This window comes from Salmo trutta, chromosome 7, assembly GCF_901001165.1.
Source record: "Salmo trutta chromosome 7, fSalTru1.1, whole genome shotgun sequence".
Classification (NCBI taxonomy): Eukaryota; Metazoa; Chordata; class Actinopteri; order Salmoniformes; family Salmonidae; genus Salmo; species Salmo trutta.
Window position 1 is genome coordinate 29,391,426 of NC_042963.1, and position 22,447 is coordinate 29,413,872.

At 41.5% G+C, this 22,447-nt stretch overlaps 1 protein-coding gene across 7 annotated transcripts in view; it reads right to left on the minus strand.

Annotated features, from left to right (window-relative positions):
* Positions 1–1,369: 1,369 nt before the first annotated feature.
* The window catches only part of peak1 (pseudopodium-enriched atypical kinase 1), a 288,619-nt gene continuing 267,541 nt past the window's right edge, over positions 1,370–22,447 (minus strand). For all 7 annotated transcript variants that reach the window (XM_029758531.1, XM_029758529.1, XM_029758530.1 and 4 more), the window contains one exon: positions 1,370–6,736. In XM_029758531.1, the coding sequence (XP_029614391.1) occupies positions 5,414–6,736 (1,323 nt within the window). In that variant the 3' untranslated portion in view covers positions 1,370–5,413. The remainder of the gene's footprint in view (positions 6,737–22,447) is intronic.

A 22,447-nucleotide genomic window follows, 5' to 3' on the forward strand; every position in this document is an offset into this window, starting at 1 on the left:
AAACCCCCACCTCAAATGTTAATCTCAAACAGACCTTTTCACAAAATCTTGTTATTTCCTCAAAGGATGATGTCATCCTCCTGAGGAGGACGAGCTGGCCAATCAGCAATCTACTCACATTAATATTTGGAATGACCGGTATATGCCCACACCATTCTGTTGTTGGGGTATGCCCACAACATTTCAACACAGACAAGCTGCTTTTTAACATACTTAACGACATGCTCCGAAACTGACGACAACTACATTTTATTTTCAACCTTCCACTTTGGGCTGGACGTGTCAGTGTGTAGTTCATACATGCATGCATAATCTATGAGCAGAATAATTGTTTAACCTCAATTAGCCACGAAATTCGTAGTTTGAAAAAGTGTTTTTCTGGAAGCTATGCTGCGCCATTTCCCCCCATGTGGGCCAGCCCCCTAGAAATTTGAGATCTAGCCAATGAGCTTCAGCCCATCACCATTTGAGTGACAGCTAGCAAGATGCACACACAGCAGAGCGCGAGAGAGAGCAACGACATGGTGCATATTTCTGCTTGTAAGCTCTACTTTCAGAACTACTGGCTAAAAAGTATTCAAAAGGACCGGAGAATTGCTTGAATTACCATTTTTTGTAAGGACAACTATTTAACTCATATTGTAATTCATTATAGGTAATATTTTATAGAAATCGGTAAACACTGGACAGTCACTTTAAGAAAGTAGTACATGCTATTTTAATATTTCTAGGTCATACATTTCTTACATTTAAATTAGAGTCGTGAAATCAGACTTGGGAATAAAAACTAAATATTGAGCTAGAAAGTCTGACAGGGATGCCGTCGATTCCATTTTAACTCAATCACCATTTGATCATTGGAGTTGCTTGTTGTTTTCAGTCACATTTATAATTATTCCCTGAATTAATGGGTTCTCCCCATTTCTGATGTTTCCATCATGATGACCAACATATCCAGATGCCACAAGTGTCTTTAAGCTCTGTACATACCTTTCACTTATATGAGACTGACAATGAACAAGCGTTCAACTCACACAAATTAACTGATAAAACCCACAGTTGTTCAATAGTCTAGAGTGGCTTCTCCCCAGTGTGTCCTCTCCTTCATTTGCCCCGATAATCTGAAAGCACAGAAGACGTGAAAGCAACATAGTGGTTAACTACAAGGTATTTCCTTTCTCCATTCTTGCTTTTGTTACAGCAGTGCAAATTAAAGGAAAGGAGTCAAGGGGAGGATCCTACCTCATAAGGAAGCCAACTAGACTATCGGGATGCAGCCCTTGTATTAGTCAGTTGTTACACTTCATCACCACAAGAGGGACATGCAAGCGGCTGACACAGATTGGCAATAATGGGGTCTCACGCACAATGTATATAAAAACATACATTTATTGTTGTGTTACTATCGGTTACTTGATCAACAATAAAATGGCAATAGGCCAAGAGATATAGACATATATAGAAAGCCAAGAGAGTTGACTTTTTATGTTCAGTGGCGATTAAAATGCAATGATAAAAAACTGCAAAACCCACTGTTGGCAACACTATCCATGAACAATGCGTTTTTAATGGTGTTTGTTACTCATTCAAAAACCCTCCTCCCAACTGGCTGTTAAAGTAGTTTAACTCGATCATTTACAAGAGGGAAAAATACTGTACATGAATCTGTATGCAAACACTCTTTTTCCAAAAGGTGAGAACACTTTAGTTTTATAATAACATTCTTCTGGACAGAAAAAACAATTCACCAGTTTTCTCCCAAAACAAATGAGACAAAAAAGGAAAGCTGATGCATGGTATCTTGTCTGTCGTGACAGACCGATAGTGGTGCACTGTAAATTCTGTAAATAGTGTAGATTAAAGATTACATTAGATAATATAAATGTTGACTCTCTAGATACAAGGACAGCCACCAGTGCAGTCCACATGCATTCCTCAGCGACCTGGACTCTTCGACCTCAAGTCACCATTCGATGTCCTTGACATCACATCTGACCCTATATCTAAATACACAGGATCCCTTCCTCACAGTAGTTCCCAGTAGTTCTCCCCCACTGACCTAGCTAGTGAGTGGCTGGCTGCTATGTCATGTTATTCATTTGGATATAGAAAGGAAACCATGGCAGAGTTTGGCCATCTTCTCACAGGATGCTGTTAGATGAGTAGGGGTGAATAAGTAAAACAGTTCAATACTTACTAAGAGAAACCAAACCTGCATGGACACGCACAGGATGATGAAACATTACAAGAGGAATCCCAAATATGCGTTTCAGAGTCATACACCTGTCATGTTTGGAGATCAGATAGTCTGTTGTGCAAAGTGTGTGGTGAACCCCATTAGATCCATTATGCCGGAGGCCATTGAACACACCTATTATGAATATATAAATGTATAGAGTTCCAGAAAAAAAACCATCAGGGTATTTGTGTCAAGCTGTCAATTATAATCTGACATTATACAATCCTTTATTATAGGAATCTGCTGTGTCGAACTAGCACTGCTAGAGACGTCAACCTGTGAGTCCAAAGTATGTGGGATCTGCCGAAATCTCTCACATTGTTCAACCACAAAAGCACACAAACGGTCTCTATTGTCTTCAGTAAGCCCCCTAACTGATAGAAGCAAAGCCAATGTAAGCCATGTATTTCAGTTGCATTGATTCCAGGCAGACAGACACAGGCCATAAAGCCAAAGCTCATTCATTTGGCTAAAATGGACCACGAGCTGACTGTGTGCAGTGGTATCACCAATGCTGATGAGGCAGAGGGATGGATATGTGTCTGCAACAGTTGTAGTGAGTTCCCATGGCAGCCCATAAAACAGATATATAGTGATGGGACAATAGGCATATGAATCTCAGTGGTTGGGTGGTGTGGTTAGATGCGCAGGGAGCAGGGTTTAAGGCAGTGGCCATTCTCTATTGATCGGGAGCTCTTGTCATGTATAGTGGTTAACTAGCAAAATGCCCCAAAATGGAGGCTGAGTAGCTAACACAGTCTATTGGGAATAATAAGTCCAGGTTCATGGGATCCTTTCAGTTCCAACCGAAGCTTCACTCGAGTCCAGAGAGACTCCTACATTCCATGTGCTGCTGCTGAGCAAAACACAGTGTGTTTCTTTCCACGAGGGCTGGAACTAGCCTGGTTAATCCAGACTGAACAGTGTTACCAGGCTAGAACTGCTTTTTATTACGACCTGTTCTCCGTTTCGCTTCTACATTTCCATTCTCCGCTTAGGAACGCTTGAGTTCTACTGAATGTGCAAACATTGATCATATCACCCAGGCCAGAAGCAGTCAATTAGAAACACATAAGCATCTAATACTAACAAATAAAATGAAGAAAAAAAATGTAGAATTAAAGACTACAAACAAATACAAAAAACGAAAACCCAACAAGCAGTCCCTGAAACATCAAAGTCCCTCTACGCGCTGCAATAATGTTGTCCTAGCTCCCCACAACAAGTTCCACATCAGGGTTTGAGACTAAACCCTGCGTTTTCAGCTAAACGTCATCGCCAGTTATGTGCCAGAAATAATAATGGAAGCGAGAATAACTGAAAAGTGATAAAAGTAGGCTACGTACATGTTTAAGTACTGCCATTTTCATAGTTAATAATAACATTTTACATTAATTGCACATATCCAAAGGAAAAATAGTGTTTGTCCACGAAACACACAACTAAAACAGACTTCCTAGTATTCTAAGTTCTGGCTTTGCTTAAAAATGAGAAAATTACATTGGGAGTGCTTTCATGTCCGACTACTGTCTAACTTCTCATCAATGATACTACGAAGCAACATGGCAGCCTGGATTGATTGCAGAATCATGTACTGTATTTAAGCAGTGGTAAGGACACTTCAAATGACTGTGTTACAATGCATTCACCTTGATGAACTGAAACAGATGCCTCTTATATAAACATCTAAAATGTTGTCGCCTCAATGTATTTCTCACAATTGTCAAAATGGAGATTGCAGGGCAGAGCTTTGGCGATTCTCAGTTTGCATAACACACTTGGTGGATGAAAATGAATTCCAACAATGTACCTAAGAATAAGGTTTTGCCTCCTTATTAGGTGGTTTAGTTTATGGTAGAGGAGAAGATGTAATGCTAAATATGGGCTGGGTATCTGTCCTCCTTGGGGAACTGAGGAGCCTGTATTCTTCATTCTTAATAAATCGTCCTTGGAGCCTCAACCCTCCCTTTCTACCCCTCAGTAATGGTAGACATTTAAATTTACATTTAAGTCATTTAGCAGACGCTCTTATCCAGAGCGACTTACAAATTGGTGCATTCACCTTATGATATCCAGTGGAACAACCACTTTACAATAGTGCATCTAAATCTTTTAAGGGGGGGGGTTAGAAGGATTACTTTATCCTATCCTAGGTATTCCTTAAAGAGGTGGGGTTTCAGGTGTCTCCGGAAGGTGGTGATTGACAGTGAAAGGGAGTGGGCGAGTGCTGAGAAGATTATCGGAGATGTTTTAGACTAGGACTGAGCTGTAGCATTGGGGCAAGCATGACCACTTCACTATGCACGTTGACATTCTATCTTGAAATCTATTCAAAGCTAAACTCAAAAGCATTATTCAAACTTCCTATTTCAAGGTGACAGACAGCTCTAGTTAGGATAGCTCTGATCTGAAGGCTAAATCCCTCTGAATTCCCTATAGGACTCATGTCTTTGAGACAGTTTTGAGAGGTGGCTACACAAACACACAGACAACAAGGGGATGTCAGAGCAACTGGAGCCAGCAGAGATTGGCTGGGCTATGTGGTCACTATCACTAGGCTTATATCCAGTCTCAGTGCTGCCGTATTATTGTCACATACTCTGAATTGAACAACAAACCATGGCAAAGAGGACCTGTGTAATAATTGGCTAATAATGTGAAAGTAGACTCAAGTCTGAGAAGATTGGATTTTCAGATCGGGGCCCGTTGAATTGAATGTGGAAATAACCTGTTGCTGTGACAACTCCAGCTGAGAGCAATTCAATCATCCTTTTTGACGGTTTATGTTTTTTTCCTACTTGTTCATTGAAGCTCATTGAGATTTTACCAAGCGAGGACTATTTGCCAGTTTGTAGTATCAAAGTACTTTTTGTCTCATCCGAGTACTTCATCGTACATTGAAGCAGGTTTAATTTGATAACACCCACCCCCTACACTTTTTCCCACCAAAAGAAAAGATACACTGGTGAAACAACTGAGCACTGCATACAATATCAGTCCACAATAAGGCTAATGATTTATTACAGTTTTTACCATAGATTTTCTGCTTATGGTTTGGTTGCGTTGTTGAAGGGATAGGACAGAGACGAGAGGGGAAGTGTAAAATCGCATAGCATTACGACACGAGTCTAGAGAGAATTGGATGAGTGGTGAGTAGCTAGTGAGTAATGGAGCTCAGAGCGGTTGGGAGTGGTGTTGGGATTGGGTTAGGTGCTGCTGAGAATGGGTCAGATGCTGGGACTGTGAGTGTTGCTGCTGGAGGATGCGCACCACTCGGCTGAGCGTGTCTGTGGTCGCGAAGGCCAAGTACTTGCAGCATAGCCAATCCTCCAGGCTCACGCCACAGCCCGTGTCCAGCGAGCGCTCTGCGAACTTGATCATCATCAGCGTCCTCTTCAGGTCCAGCCAGTTCTGGAGGGTGGTCTCGTGCTGGCTGGAGTTGGTGCCTGAAGCCTGGCCACTGGTGTAGCTGAGCGCCTGGAAGAGGTCCTCACGGGGCCCCCAGAGCAGACACTGCAGGCAGGCCCTGGCCTCGGCCATCTGGAGCCTTTCCGAGGGGTTGACGGTGAGCAGGAGGCTGGCCAGCTGCTGCAGGCCCTGGGAGTAGAGGGAGCGGGCCGGGAGTGGCGGCAGGTCAGCCCAGGTGTACTCCCTCTCCTTCAGCTCGGGTGTCTCCTCAAAGGGGTTGGGCTGGTGCAGCATCTCGTAGATGAGGATGCCCGTCTGGAACTCGTCGCACTTGCGATACTGCGTCGCTGTGACGATCTCGGGCGCCAGTCGCGACTGGTTGCACAGCGCGCTGGGGTCCACCACCAGGGGGCTCTTCTGCTTGGCCTGGGTGAAGTTGCTTATGATGAGGCGGGCAGGGCAGGTGGCGTTGGTGGCCGTGTTGGCAGCACCTGCCCCGGAGGTGGCACTGTTGCTGCTGTTATTGTTGGGCTCGAGCAGGTCCAAGTTCCAGGGGTTTCCCGGGTGGCAGTGCACCAGCAGTAGGTTTTCCAGACGCAGGTCACAGTGGGTCACGTGGTAGGGCTTCATGTGCTCCAGGCCCGAGCACAGCTGTAAAAGCAGCAGGCACACCTGACGTTCGTACAGGTCCGGGTTGCGGGCGTGCCGGACTGTGCCCTCCCGGACGAAGTCAGCAACGGTCTGGAAGGGCACTTCACGGGTGATCACCACCACTCGGCTACGTAGGCGGCCGGTGGTGCCCATGTGGTGGCCTGGGATCTGGGCCTCCTCGGCTTGCCTGTTCTGCATGGCATTCGTTGTTTCGACAGTCTCCTTCTTCCTCCTTGACTCCTTATCCTTTGTCTCTCTCTGCCCTTCCTCATTGTATTCCTCTTCCTCCTCCTCCTCCCAGGGCAGCAGGCGGGGAGGGACGTCAGCCAAGAAGTGGCCACAGTCCTGCTGGATGTTGAAGTGGAGTGCAAGGCTCTGTCTCACCGCCAGGCTGTGGAAAAACTGCTGCTGGTTCTCCTTCACATTACACCGACAGATCTGGAGAAAGGGAGAGGGAGAGAGAGAAAGGCAGTCAACATCTACAACAATTTCCACTACTAAGGTATGTACTACTAACTAAGGTATGTAGTCGCTAGAGAAAGTTTACACACCCCTTGCACAGTCTTCACATTTTCTACCTTTTAATTTTATCTAAAAGGGGATTATATTAAATTTCCCCCCCCATCGATCTACACAATCTACTCCACATTTTCAAAATGAAAGAAAAATCATATAAATTCCGTATGTCTTCACACCCCAGACGCTCTTAAGGATCCGCCCTTTTTTAAAAATGTTTTGCCTAAAATGACATACCCAAATCTAACTGCCTGTAGCTCAGGACCTGAAGCAAGGATATGTATATACTTGATACTTGATACCATTTGAAAGGAAAAAGGAAACACTTTGAAGTTTGTGGAAATGTTAAATTAATTTAGGAGAATATAACACATTAGATCTGGTAAAAGACAACACAAAGAAAACATGTTTTGTACCATCATCTTTGAAATGCAAGAGAAAGGCCATAATAGCCTTCCCTGTAGCTCAGTTGGTAGAGCATGATGTTTGCAACACCAGGGTTGTGGGTTCGATTCCCACGGGGGGCCAGCACAGGAAAAAAAAAAAAAAATGTATGAAATTGTATGAAATGTATGCATTCACTACTGTAAGTCGCTCTGGATAAGAGCGTCTGCTAAATGACTAAAATATAATGTAAATGTAATAATGGATTATTCTAGCCTAGGCACAATTCAGATTTTGGCCACTAGATGGCAGCAGTGTATGTGCAAAGTTTTAGACTGATCCAATGAACCATTGCTTTTCTGTTCAAAATGTTGTATCAAGACTGCCCAAATGTGTCTAATTGGTTTATTAATACATTTTCATAACTGTGCACCCTCCTCAAACAATAGCATGGTATTTTTTCACTGTAATAGCTACTGTAAATTGGACAGTGCCGTTAGATTAACAAGAATTTAAGCTTTCTGCCAATATCAGATATGTCTTTGTCCTGGGAAATGTTCTTGTTACTTACAACCTCATGCTAATCACATTAGTCTACGTTAGCTCAGCCGTCCCGCACCTTTGGCAGCCATTACAGCTGTGAATAATTTTTATTAAGATTCTACCAACTTTGTACAACTCTGAGGGCAACATACATTGGGCCTAGTGGTTAGAGCGTTGGGCTAGTAACCGAAAGGTTGCAAGTTCGAATCCCCGAGCTGACAAGGTACAAATCTGTCGTTCTGCCCCTGAACAAGGCAGTTAACCCACTGTTCCTAGGCCATCATTGAAAATAAGAATTTGTTCTTAACTGACTTGCCTAGTTAAATAAAGATAAAATAAAAATACAGTGCATTCAGAAAGTATTTAGATTCTTCCCTTTCTCCACAATTTGTTACATTACAGCCTTATTCTAAAATGTATAAAATATTTTTTCCCCTCATCAATCTACACACAATACCCCATAATGACAAAGTCAAAACAGGTTTTTAGAAATTTTTGCAAATGCATAAAAATAAAAAACTGAAAACTATTTACATAAGTATTCAGACTCAAAATTGAGCTCAGGTGCATTCTGTTTCCATTGATCATCCGTGAGATGTTTCTACAACTTGATTGTAGTCACCTATGCACCTAAATGCAAGTGATTTGGAAAGGCACACACCTGTCCATATAAGGTCCCACAGATGACAGTGCATGTCAGAGCAAAAACCAAGCCACGAGGTCGGAGGAATTGTCCATAGAGCTCCGAGACAGGATTGTGTCGAGGCACAGAACTGGGAAGGGTACCAAAACATTTCTGCAGCATTGAAGGTCCCCAGTGAACACAGTGGCCTCCATCATTCTTAAATGGAACAAGTTTAGAACCACCGAGACTCTTCCTAAAGATGGCCACCCGTCCAAACTCAGCAATCGGGGGAGAAGGGCCTTAGTCAGGGAGGTGACCAAGAACCCAATGGTAATTCTGACAGAGTTCCTCTGTGGAGATGGGAGAACCTTCAAGAAGGACAATAATCTCTGCAGCACTTCACCAATCAGGCCTTTATGGTAGAGTGGCCAGACAGAAGCCACTCCTCAGTAAAAGGCACGACAGCCAACTTGGAATTGGCCAAAAGGCACCTAAAGACTCTCAGACCATGAGAAACCAAGCGTCACGTTTGGGGTACCACCCTATGGTGAAGCTTGGTGGTGGCAGCATCATGCTGTGGTGGTATTTTTCAGCCGCAGGGACTGGGAGACTAGTCAGGATCGAGGGAAAGATACATTTTTTGGAAATTTTTACCCCTTTTTCTCTACAATTTCGTGATATCCAAATTGGTGGTTACAGTTGCTGCAACTCCCGTATGGATTCGGCAGAGGTGAAGGTCGAGTGGCATGTGTCCTCCGAAACACAACCCTGCCAAGCCGCACTGCTTCTTGACACACTGCTCGCTTAACCCGGAAGACAGCCGCACCAATGTGTCGGAGGAAACTACGTACAACTGACGACCATGTCAGTGTGCATGCGCCCGACCCGCCACAGAAGTCACTAGAGCGCGAATGGACAAGGACATCCCGGCCGGCCAAACCCTCCCCTAACCCGGACAACGCTGTGCCAATCGTGCGCTGCCTCATGGGTCTCCCGGTCACGGCCGGCTGCGACACAGCCCGGGATCGAACCCGGATCTGTAGTGACGCCGTATGCCCAGCCAGAGCCCGGACTTGAACCCAATCGAAGATCTCTGGAGAGACCTGAAAATAGCTGTGCAGCGACGCTCCCCATCCAGCCTGACAGATCTTGAGAGGATCTACAGAGAAGAATGGGAGAAACTCCCCAAATACAGGTGTGCAAAACTTGTAGCGTCATACCCAAGACTTGAGAATGTAATCGTTGCCAAAGGTGCATCAAAGGGTCTGAATACTTATGTAAATGTGATTTCAGTTTTTATTTTTAATACATTTGCAAATACTTCAAAAACATTTTTGCTTTGTCATTATGGGGTATTGTGTGTAGCTTGTTGAGGGAATGTTTTTTTGTTGTTGTTTTTTTAAATTTTAGAATAAGGCTTTAACGTAACAAAATGTGGAAAAGGTGAAGGGCTCTGAATACTTTCAGATTGCACTGTATATCCATTGCTTTGTCAAAATTGCTCAAGCTCAGTAAATTTGGTTGGGAATCATTGATGGACAGCGATATTCAAACCTTATCTCTGATTTTTTTAAAGCAGATTTAAGTCAGGACGGAGACTGGACCATTCAGGAACACTCAACACATCTTGGAAAGCCATTCTGGTGTGTAGACTTACACTTGGCACAGTATTTCAGTCATGATACACAAAGATATAAATACGGAAGCCCAGTTTTTAGATAGCCTAAAGCAGGGCTGCTTTTGAGTGGGCGAGTGTGGAGCAGAGCATTTATTTATTTATTTAACCTTTATTTAACTAGGGAAGTCAGTTAAGAACAAATTATTATTGACAATGATGGCCTACACCTGTCAAACCCGGACGATGCTGGGCCAATTGTGTGCCGCCCTATGGGACTCCCAATCACAGCCGGTAAATAAGAACAATCCGAAATGTATTTTTGATACTGTCGCAAAGCTAACTAAAAAGCAGCATTCACAAATGGAGGATGGCTTTCACTTCAGTAGTAATACATTTATGAACTTCTTTGAGGAAAAGATCATGATCATTAGAAAGCAAATTACGGACTCCTCTTTAAATCTGCGTATTCCTCCAAAGCTCCATTGTCCTGAGTCTGCACAACTCTGCCAGGACCTAGGATCAAGGGAGATACTAAAGTGTTTTAGTACTATATCTCTTGACACAATGATGAAAATAATCATGGCCTCTAAACCCTCAAGCTGCATACTGGACCCTATTCCAACTAAACTACTGAAAGAGCTGCTTCCTGTGCTCGGCCCTCCTATGTTGAACATAATAAACGGCTCTCTATCCACCGGATGTGTACCAAGCTCACTAAAAGTGGCAGTAATAAAGCCTCTCTTGAAAAAGCCGAATCTTGACCCAGAAATTATAAAAAACTATCGGCCTATATCGAATCTTCCATTCATCTCAAAACTTTTAGAAAAAGCTGTTGCGCAGCAACTCACTGCCTTCCTGAAGACAAACAATGTATACAAAACGCTTCAGTCTGGTTTTAGACCCCATCATAGCACTGAGACTGCACTTGTGAAGGTGGTAAATGACCTTTTAATGACGTCAGACCGAGGCTCTGCATCTGTCCTCGTGCTCCTAGATCTTAGTGCTGCTTTTGATACCATCGACCACCACATTCTTTTGGAGAGATTGGCAACCCAAATTGGTCTACATGGACAAGTTCTGGCCTGGTTTAGATCTTATCTGTCGGAAAGATATCAGTTTGTCTCTGTGAATGGTTTGTCCTCTAACAAATCAATTGTACATTTCGGTGTTCCTCAAGGTTCCGTTTTAGGACCACTATTGTTTTCACTATATATTTTACCTCTTGGGGATGTCATTCGAAAACATAATTTTAAATTTCACTGCTATGCGGACGACACACAGCTGTACATTTCAATGAAACATGGTGAAGCCCCAAAACTGCCCTCGCTAGAAGCCTGTGTTTCAGACATAAAGAAATGGATGGCTGCAAACTTTCTACTTTTAAACTCGGACAAAACAGAGATGCTTGTTCTAGGTCCCAAGAAACAAAGAGATCATCTGTTGAATCTGACAATTAATCTGGATGGTTGTACAGTCGTCTCAAATAAAACTGTGAAGGACCTCGGCGTTACTCTGGACCCTGATCTCTCTTTTGAAGAACATATCAAGACTGTTTCAAGGACAGCTTTTTTCCATCTACGTAACATTGCAAAAATCAGAAACTTTCTGTCCAAAAATGATGCAGAAAAATTAATCCATGCTTTTGTTACTTCTAGGCTGGACTACTGCAATGCTCTACTTTCCGGCTACCCGGATAAAGCACTAAACAAACTTCAGTTAGTGCTAAATACGGCTGCTAGAATCCTGACTAGAACCAAAAAATGTGATCATATTACTCCAGTGCTAGCCTCCCTACACTGGCTTCCTGTTAAGGCAAGGGCTGATTTCAAGGTTTTACTGCTAACCTACAAAGCATTACATGGGCTTGCTCCTACCTATCTTTCCGATAGGTCCTGCCGTACATACCTACACGTACGCTACGGTCACAAGACGCAGGCCTCCTAATTGTCCCGAGAATTTCTAAGCAAACGGCTGGAGATAGGGCTTTCTCCTATAGAGCTCCATTTTTATGGAATGGTCTGCCTACCCATGTGGGAGACTTTCTACCGTTAGGATATGTAGTTTCTATTTTGAAGGACTTCAAATGCATTAGCGGATTTCTTTTAGGTAGGCAATACATAGGCTACTGTAAAATGTATTTTAGTTTTTCTTGGAGTAGAAACACCATAATATAAATCTATTTAATTAAGCTAAAATATCTTAAATAAATCCTAAATAATAAAGGCAAGTATCAGATTCTTTTCATAAATAAAAGGGAATAAATAATCTCAAACTGCAGCGGTTAAATGATTTGCGCACAGATGATTGGAGAAAGAAAACACGTAGCCGGCCAGCATGGTGCAATAAACCTTGGTGAACTATTTACTGAAAATATATACAAAAGAATACATATAGGAACAGATCAGCCAGAATACCAGGATGCACAACTGCAACGTGTTTCAAATACTAACTCATACTCACATTACATCTGAAACTGTTCTTTATAGATTGCAACCCCTCAGTCCCCACAAAATGTGTTTAGGGCTCCATCTACATTCATTCCATTCTATGTCCCGCTCTGAAAAACAAGCCCTTAAATCTCCAGAATGACACCTCTATAGTTATAGGGAGGCGCTGTCATTGTACAAGACTACACTGTCTGTAATCCTGATGTACTCAGGCAACTTTATGATGAGACATTCTATAAAAAGACTCACTACAAACGCCACAAAACAGACTGTCACAGAGCATGCGCAATGGTGATATCAACAAAAGAGAACACAGATTATTGGTGCATAAAAACAGCTCCACGACAGTAATCTGCAGTCCCTAAAATACGGTTTAATTATCTAAAACCCCTAAGGGACAAATATTTTTTGCGAATTGTAATATCAGACCAGGTTTATCAGAAGACATGAAGATCTCTGAACGGCTTCAAATGCCCTGTTTGGTAAATATGCCCAGAAAGTATTCAAACCCTTTGACTTTTTCCACTTTTGTTTAGTTTTTGGTCAACGATCTACACAAAATTATCCAATGTAAAAGTGGAAGAGAAATGCTAACACTTGTACAACAAAATATGAATAAAACACTAATATATCTTGATTAGATAAGTATTCAACGCCCTGAGTCAATACATGTTAGAATCACGATAACAGCTGTGAGTCTTTTTGGTTAAGACTCTAAGAGGTTTCCACACCTGGATTGTGCAACATTTGCCCATTATTGTTTTTTAAATTCTTCAAGCTGTGACAAATTGGGTGTTGACCATTGCTACAGAACCATTTTCAGGTCTTGCCATAGAGTTTTGATTTAAATCTGCTTGAAAATAGAACTCGGCCACTCGGGAACATTAACTGTCTTCTTGGTAAGCAACTCTAGTGTAGATTTGGCCATTTTAGGTTATTGTCCTGCTTAAAGGTGAATTCATCTCCCAGAGTCTGGAGGAAAGCAGACTGAACCAGGTTTTCCTCTAGGATTTTGCCTTTGCATTGCTCCATTGCATTTATTTTTTATCCTGTAAAACTTCCCAGTCCTTAATGATTACAAGCATACCCATAACATGATGCAGCCACCACTATGCTTAAACATATGGAGAGTGGTACTGACTTTGTTTTTCTTCCAAAACATAACACGTTGTATTCAGGACAAAAGGTTAATTGCTTTGCCACATTTTTTGCAGTATTACTTTAATGCCTTGTTACAAACAGGATGCATTGTTTTTGAATATTTGTATTCTGTACAGGGTTCCTTATTTTCACTCTGTCAATTAGGTTAGTATTGTGGCGTAACTACAATGTTGTTGATCCATCCTCAGTTTTCTCCTATTACAGCCATTAAACTCTGTAAACTGTTTTAAAGCCACCATTGGCCTCATGGTGAAACCCCTGAGCGGTTTCCTTCCTCTCCGGCAACTGAGTTAGGAAGGACACCTGTATTTTTGTAGTGACTGGGTGTATTGATACACCATCCAAAGTGTAATTAATAACTTCACCATGCTCAAAGGGATGTTCGATGTCTGCTTCTTTTTTTTTTTTTTACACATTTACCAATAGGTGCCCTTTTTTGCGAGGCATTGGAAAATCTTCCTGGTCTTTATGGTTGAATCTGTGTTTGAAATTCACTGAGGGACCTTACAGCTGTATGTGTGGGGTACAGAGATGAAGTAGTCATTCAAAAATCATGCTAGACGCTATTATTGTACCCAGAGTGAGTCCATGTAACTTATTATGTGACTTGTTAAGCAAATTGAATGTATTTAGGCTTGCCATAAGAAAGGGGTTTAATATGTACTGACTAAAGACATTTCAGCTTATAAAAATTGTTAATTAACTTATACAAATGTTTTAAAACATAATTCCACTTTGACATTATGGAGTATTGTGTGTAGGCCAGTGAAAATAAATCTCAATTGAATCCATTTTGAATTCAGACTAACACAACAAAATGTGGAAAAAGTAATGGGGTGTGAATAATTTCTGAAAGCACTGTGACATTTTTGTTTACCAAAGACCCCACATTTAGACCTTAGTTAAACTTCTTCCCGCTAATAAAATTAACTCTACACAATATTATTGTCAAAAATAATCTGTGTGCACCACATTTTTTGCCCAGTTGGTGGCTGTTGACTCTGGTGGCTTTTGACTCCTGGTAGCTTGAAGTGTTTGAAATGGCCTAAATCAGTCTGTCAGCCTGCACAGAATAGTAAGGTAGTAATCATTTATTATTATTACTGCTGCTGCACGAGGCTAAAAAACTGCCACAGCAAGTTGATCCCTGCAATGCAAGGATTTATTTTGCAATCCGTCCGCCAAATCCGTCCATTATGCACGGTTCTCTCTTTCAAGTGCTCCTTCTCGAGGATGCATTCAAATCAATATTGTTAGCTTACCTTATCAAATTAATATTTGATTCAATAAATATTTTCAAATCGTGCGGTGTTGTTACTCGACTGTGTTGAGTTAATTTCCGTTAACTCTGAGTGAAAAAGACGTGGAAGGGGCCTCATTCACATATTTCCCAGCATGCTTTTTTGCAAGTAGATTTTTTGAATAGTTTGTTTTAATATCTGTGTTTCCTCATGCACATTGCCGGATTAACTGATCTTATTCACCCGCTCCTGAGATGGTTGTTCCAGTTTAGATGGTTGTTCCAGTTTAGATGGTTGTTCCAGTTTAGAGGGTTTAGGTAGTCTTGAATTTTGAGGTCTTCACCATAGCAGTCATTATAAGTGCAGGTTGCAGGTGATAAAATATTCCAATTGTTGGATATCTTCCCTCTAGCTAGATTCCTATAGCAATTACTAATCCCTTCACAAACCAGCGTATTGTGATGTGCAGGTCTGATGTGGCCCATGAACCAGGATTTTCAGACCACAACGTTGTAGATACCTAGGCCATAACTAAAGGCCGTATGACATATATAATATGTGGTCATAAAGGGTTTACTTTTATTTGAAACACATTCACTAAGGCAGTCACTTGGTGAAAGATTCAGGATTAGAAGTTGTTGAATGCAACAACCATGACCCACCCAACACAGTCATGGGTGGGTCTCTCTTTCACTCGAAAGGAATGGCAAAAACAAAATGCTCATACGACATTACACCCTACAGTGTTAAAACAGCACCCCCAGTGTTTAGTGTCGAAAACCTAAATGGCTTTAAAAAGTGTTACAGAAAAGTGTTTAGTTATGTGTTCAGATCCTAAACACTTGGTTTTACAGTGAAAGCAATTCCCTTATAAAATCACGTTACATCCCTACATTGATTGTATTGATGGAAAAAACTTTATTTACCTTGTGTGCACACATTTCATTCTCGATCACAATCAAGGACGGATGTGTATTCCCTCCAGCAGTGAAGTGTAGGACTCTGTAGCCATGTGAGACTGTCCTACTGGACTCTGTGCCGGTCCCTACTTAAAAGTAATAGATTTTTGAGAAATAGCTTCCGCACACGGCGGTTGTTTCATCAATGTTAAGCTTTTAAAATATATTCCATTCTCCTTTCTCTTGTTTATATTATGGCTATATTCCCACTAATATTCCTTTATGTAATTAAGCTTTTACATGTGCATTTTTCTGTCTTTATAATAATAATAATAATAATAATATTTAATTTGTAGCGAGCTTTTCCCACGCTCAATGCACATGTGAAACCTGTTGGTGTTTGCTGTGCGCAAATCATTTGATCACTGCAGTTTGATATCATTTATTCAGGGGTGCGTGCTCAGTCCCCTCCTGTACTCCCTGTTCACCCACGACTGCATGGCCAGGCACAACTCCAACACCATCATTAAGTTTGCAGACGACACAACAGTGGTAGGCCTGATCACCGACAACGACGAGACAGCCTATAGGGAGGAGGTCAGAGACCTGGCCGGGTGGTGCCAGAATAACAACCTATCCCGCAACGTAACCAAGACTAAGGAGATGATTGTGGACTACAGGAAAAGGAGCACCGAGCACACCCCCTTTCTCATCGACGGGCTGTAGTGGAGCAGGTTGAGAGTTTCAAGTTCCTTGGTGTCCACATCAACAACAAACTAGAATGGTCCAAACACACCAAGACAGTCGTGAAGAGGGCACGACCAAGCCTATTCCCCCTCAGGAAACTAAAAAGATTTGGCATGGGTCCTGAGATCCTCAAAAGGTTCTACAGCTGCAACATCGAGAGCATCCTGACCGGTTGCATCACTGCCTGGTATGGCAATTGCTCGGCCTCCGACCGCAAGGCACTTCAGAGGGTAGTGAGTACGGCCCAGTACATCACTGGGGCAAAGCTGCCTGCCATCCAGGACCTCTATACCAGGCGGTGTCAGAGGAAGGCCCTAAAAATTGTCAAAGACCCCAGCCACCCCAGTCATAGACTGTTCTCTCTACTACCGCATGGCAAGCGGTACCGGAGTGTCAAGTCTAGGACAAAAAGGCTTCTCAACAGTTTTTACCCCCAAGCCATAAGACTCCTGAACAGGTAATCAAATGGTTACTCGGACTATTTGCATTGTTAAAATAATAGTGACAAAGGAAATTATAAATGCTAGGCAGAGCATGCCCAGAGCTTGTGGCTGAGCATTACCAGAGCAAAATTGGAGGTTAAATTACGCTCTGCTCCTCGCTCCACACTTGCCCACTTACACACTCTGGCATTCAAAAGCAGCACTGTTTTAGGCTATCAAAGATCTGTCAATCATATCAATGGATGGCTGCAGGAATCATTACACAAGCTGCATAAAAAATGAGGCCTAATTAGACAAAGAACAATTAAGTCATTTGAAAGAGATACTAAAATATTCAAACAATTATACTACGTGGTTCAAACAAGATCATTCCAAGAGGCTACTTTTTTCTAGAACTTGTCCTTGTAGTAAAAAATGATGTGGGTAAAACAAAGTGCGAATTAAAAGTACGAATCTCAGAGCATCGTAGCACCATTAGGTGCAAAAACTCCACTTATCCAGCTGGGGCCCAATTTTTGGAAGCAAACCATTCGATTTCGTCCCTACGTTATTTCGGCACCGAAAATGTCACCCTCCCTAGGAGAGGGGTGAACCTCAACAATTTACTGTTAAAATGAGAGGTTGCCTGGATCTTTAATTAAAAGACCCTTGCTTCTCTCGCTCTCAACGTAGACTTTGATCTGAAGCCATTCTTGTGATTGTGATTTTGCTATTGTAAATGTTTGTAGGCCTATGTTGCTAAATTGTATCTATAAATCGTATGCTATCCATTCATGTTTTTGGAACGTTATTTTTATATCTGAGAATTAACCAATGATATCAGGCCACACCCAGCCATGATTACAGACACGGATGCGTGTCCTTTGAAACTATATAAACTAGTGACCCGCAGTGTTTGTCATTCTACCCTGATGAAGACAGCTTGTCTGTTGAAACATTGGTTATTAGGTTATAACATTTTTGCATCTGAGCTCCTAGAGTGTGCAGCTGTCCTTTAATTTTTCAAGTGTTCTACTCCGCTAGCCAGCACCTCACCTAAACAGGTGTGTGTTTCTTTCGACCTCTAGATTACTTTTTTGTTTTGCCTTGAGCTTCAGGGTTTTTGTATTTTCATGTATTTTTATGCTAAAGATGCTGCAATGGCTTAGGACTTTTGTGAATGCACTAGACTAAAGTACAGAGGCGTCACACACATACAATATGCATTAACCAAATCCAAAACGAGAGCTTTCCAAAACTTTGCAAGAAATATAATTTCTTCTAAGGGTCCATGATCAACATATTATTATATTATTTTGAAGAGGCCCCGATAGAGCACCGTCAGATTGTGAAAAACATTTCTGTAACTTCAGTCAAAAAATGTTTTGCTCTCTCTAAATCCACAGGGAAGGTCCAGAGAAAGAGAGAGCAAGCTAGAGAGAGAGATTCTCTATGTCTCATCCCTTTCTTCAGATGTGCATCATTGTTCATTTCATCATCTTGTGCATAGCTGGGAGAGTACACGCTGTCACAGGCATTGGTGGGAGCGCTTCTCTTCTCATAACCCCCAGTGACACCATGTGCAGCTCACTGTCGCTCTCATTCTCCCCACTTTAATCAAAGCACACAGAACACAGGGAGCAGTCATTCTCCAACAGGCCACATTCTCTGACTGCAGCACCCTGACTGAGACAATCAAAGGAACTGAATACAGATGTAGTGGGCAGTAATTCATTTCACATGCATATATGATATTATAAATGCCTCACATGCGGCTAGTAATAAGACCAAGCAATTAGCCTATAAAAATGTTCATCTGACCCCATAAAGATGATTTAGCAATATGCAAGAACACTACAGTTGAGTTACAGTAATAGACAATGTCTGAGAATGGAATTCTAAATACAAGTGTATTTAATTACTTTGTCAAATGAATGGATTCATATAAAAGGAATACACTTAAACAAGGCAATACTGACATTAACAAAGCATAATTCTAGGCATATTGATCGTAAGGTTAACTTAGAAGACAAAGCATGAACAAAGAGATGCCTACTAGGCCAGAGGCCTAGGAAATGAGAATTGATCATACAACCTTCCTCTATTAACTGGAAATGGGATAATAGAGAGAAAAAGGCATTTCATTCCAATTATAACATCTGAAACTAACGTTTCAACCCAAAACCAACCACCATTCACCAATCAAACGATGCCAAGTTTACAGTAACCTAAACACTCCCTGGCCCCATGTCCACAGGGGGCCACAGTATTTAAGAGCTTGTGTGGGGGATTAAACCAACATAAATAAAACAGAAATCCTGAGAGGACAATAAAACCTCAGAGAATTTAGAGTTCACCCTGTCCAGATACAAGTTACCACAGAGATCATCCATCCATATATATATATAGCATCAGAGTTATCCTCAGAGAACAGTTACCACAGAGATCATCCATCCATACAGACAGCATCAGAGTTATCCTCAGAGAACAGTTACCACAGAGATCATCCATCCATATAGACAGCATCAGAGTTATCCTCAGAGAACAGTTACCACAGAGATCATCCATCCATATAGATAGCATCAGTTATCCTCAGAGAACAGTTACCACAGAGATCATCCATCCATATAGATAGCATCAGAGTTATCCTCAGTGAACACGTTTTAGAAAGGATAATTAAATAGTATCCATGGTTGGCATCTATCACTCAGTCCTCTGAATACTGTAACAGAGATACATTTTGGCTGCTCAGAGGGGGAAGGCCTGACTAGTCCTTGGACATTGTCCTTTGTTTCTGGACCATTTGCCATGCAATGGTCTAAACAGGGAGAAATATAGGACAGCATAACCCTTGGGCTTTCAGTTGTACTATAGTTGTACAATAGTTGTATTTCATATTTGGTGAGCTGTTACTGGATGGTTATTACAATAACAAATTCATGTTGTGGCTCTGTCAAAAATCAAAACTCCGGAAACGTCTGAATGTCATTCAGAATATATATTTTTTGGACTATACAGGTTGATGTGTTTAAATTCTAACATTGTGGCTATTTTAGGCAAATCAAAGTTAGTCTGAAAGTTTGCCTACTTGGGAAACAGGACAACACATCTAGAAGTGCACACTGATGACTAAACTAAAACAGAATGGACATACAACTTAATCTAAATGGTAATAAGCATTCGTTGTCCGTCCTTTGAACTGAAAATAATAGGTATGAGTGACCCTGACAGTTCTATATAGCCTAGCGCTTCATTCATTTCCTTACTTTCCTCATCACTTTTGTTATGAGATGATGAGAGTCAGTGTGACAGTTTATTTGCACCCACAGGGTTGTTTGAACTGCGAAGTGATTCAATGCTAGAAATAGTCACTCGCATTGTCCGTGGTAAACTTCTCTGCGAATAAGCCTAAATAACAAACCAGGGTTGGGATCAATTTATTATCATAAATGCATACTGCATTGAAATTCAATTTGAATTTCATTTGCCTAGTTGAATTAATTCAAAAATGGACTTAAATGGAATTGAGTGATTTTTCCCTAAGGAAGTTCAATTGAAATGCATTGAATTGGTATCAAGTATAGAGCTATCAGAAGCCTAACATTGAAATAGAAATTGCTTTCCGAAAACCTTGGAGATATGATGCGCTCCTGCAAATCTGTGAGAAGCTGACTGACTGCGAATAATAAACACACTGTTAAATAGTCATGACTCAAATGCATAAACAGATCTATTTTGTTGATGTGTTGAGGGAGCAGAGAGTGCTATCTTCCTGCACACAACTGGGGCACATTGATATTATGGAGGGTGGAAACTTTTTTAATTGGGTCGCTCAGCTATTATGACTGCATGTGGATGCTCTTGTTTGCCTTATTTCTCGGGGAAATCGTCCGGGAAAACCACTCCTTCTCTTGAGCCTGCCCTTAACGTGGAGAGAACGCTTTGAAGTGCTTTGTGGAGCGCTGAGGGTTTTTCTGCAATGTAAATAATGCAGCCGCTATGAGCCTTCAGAAAGTATTCTCACACCCCTTTACTTATTCCACATTTTGTTGTGTTACAGCCCGAAATTCAAATGGATTAAATAAAATAAAAATCTCACGCATCTACACACAATACAAAAAATATGAAGAGTGGTACTCAGTGATGTGTTGGATTTGCCCCAAACATAATACTTTCTATTCAGGACATAGTTAATTTCTTTGCCACATTTTTGGCAGTGTTACTTTAGTGCCTTATCGTAAACAGGATGCATGTTTTGTAATATTTGTATTCTGTACAGGCTTCCTTATTATCAATCTGTCATTTAGGTTAGTATTGTGGAGTAACTACAACGTTGTTGATCCATCTTCAGTTTTCTCCTATCATCACCATTAAACTCTGTAACTGTTTTAGTCACCACTGGCCTCATGACGAAATCTCTGATGGGGTTTCCTTCCTCTCCAGCAACTGAGCTAGGAAGGACACCTGTATCTTTGTATTGACTGGGTGTATTGATACTCCAATCTGAAGTGTAATTAATAACTTCATCATGGTCAATGTTTGCTTCGTTTTTCTTTTACAAATATATCAATAGGTGCCCTTTGAGAGGGATTGGAAAACATCCCTGGTCTTTGTGGTTGAATCTGTGTTTGATAATTGTATGTGTGTGGTACAGAGATGAATTGGTCATTAAAAAATCATGTTAAACACTATTATTGCACACAGAGTCCATGCAACGTATTATGTGACTTGTTAAGCAAATGTTTATTCCTGAACTTATTTAGGCTTGCCATAACAAAGGGGTTGAATACTTATTGATTCAAGACAGTTCAACTTTTAATTTCTTTTAAATTCAGGCTGTAACATTACAAAATGTGGAAAAAGTGTGAATACTTTCTGAAGGCACTGTCTCTCCAGCTCCAAGCTTATATTCAGTTCCCATCCGGCAGGCTGTCCACACACAAACACGCTAATGTAGCCATTTTAGAGAGAATACTAATGAAAAGTCTTGCCACCAGTGTCCCCAGCTGTCAATCAACCAGATCAATCCACATTGCTCTTTCTCGCTCTACTGCAGGGTTTTCCAAACTCGTTTGTCGGGACCCCAAGGGGTGCACATTTGGGTTTCTGCCCTAACACTACACAGCTGATTCAAATAATCAACTAATCATCAAGCTGTGATCGTTTGAATCAGTTGTGTAGTGTTAGGGGGAAAAAACTAAACATGCACCACTTGGGATCCCGAGGACCGAGTTTGGGAAACACTGCTCTACTGGTTGTGAAGTGTTGGTCCCATGGTTCATGAGCTGAAATAAAAGATCACAGAATTTTTCCATATGCACAAAAAGCTTATTTCTCTCAAATTATGTGCATAAATTTGCTTACATCCCATGTTCGTGAACATTTCTCCTTTGCCAAGATAATCCATCCACCTGACAGGTGTGGCATATCAAGAAGCTGATTAAACAGCTGTCTGTAATAAAGCCATTTTGTGGGGAAAAACTCATTCTGATTGGCTGGGCCTGGCTCCCCAGGGGATGGGCCTATGCCCTCCCAGGCCCACCAAT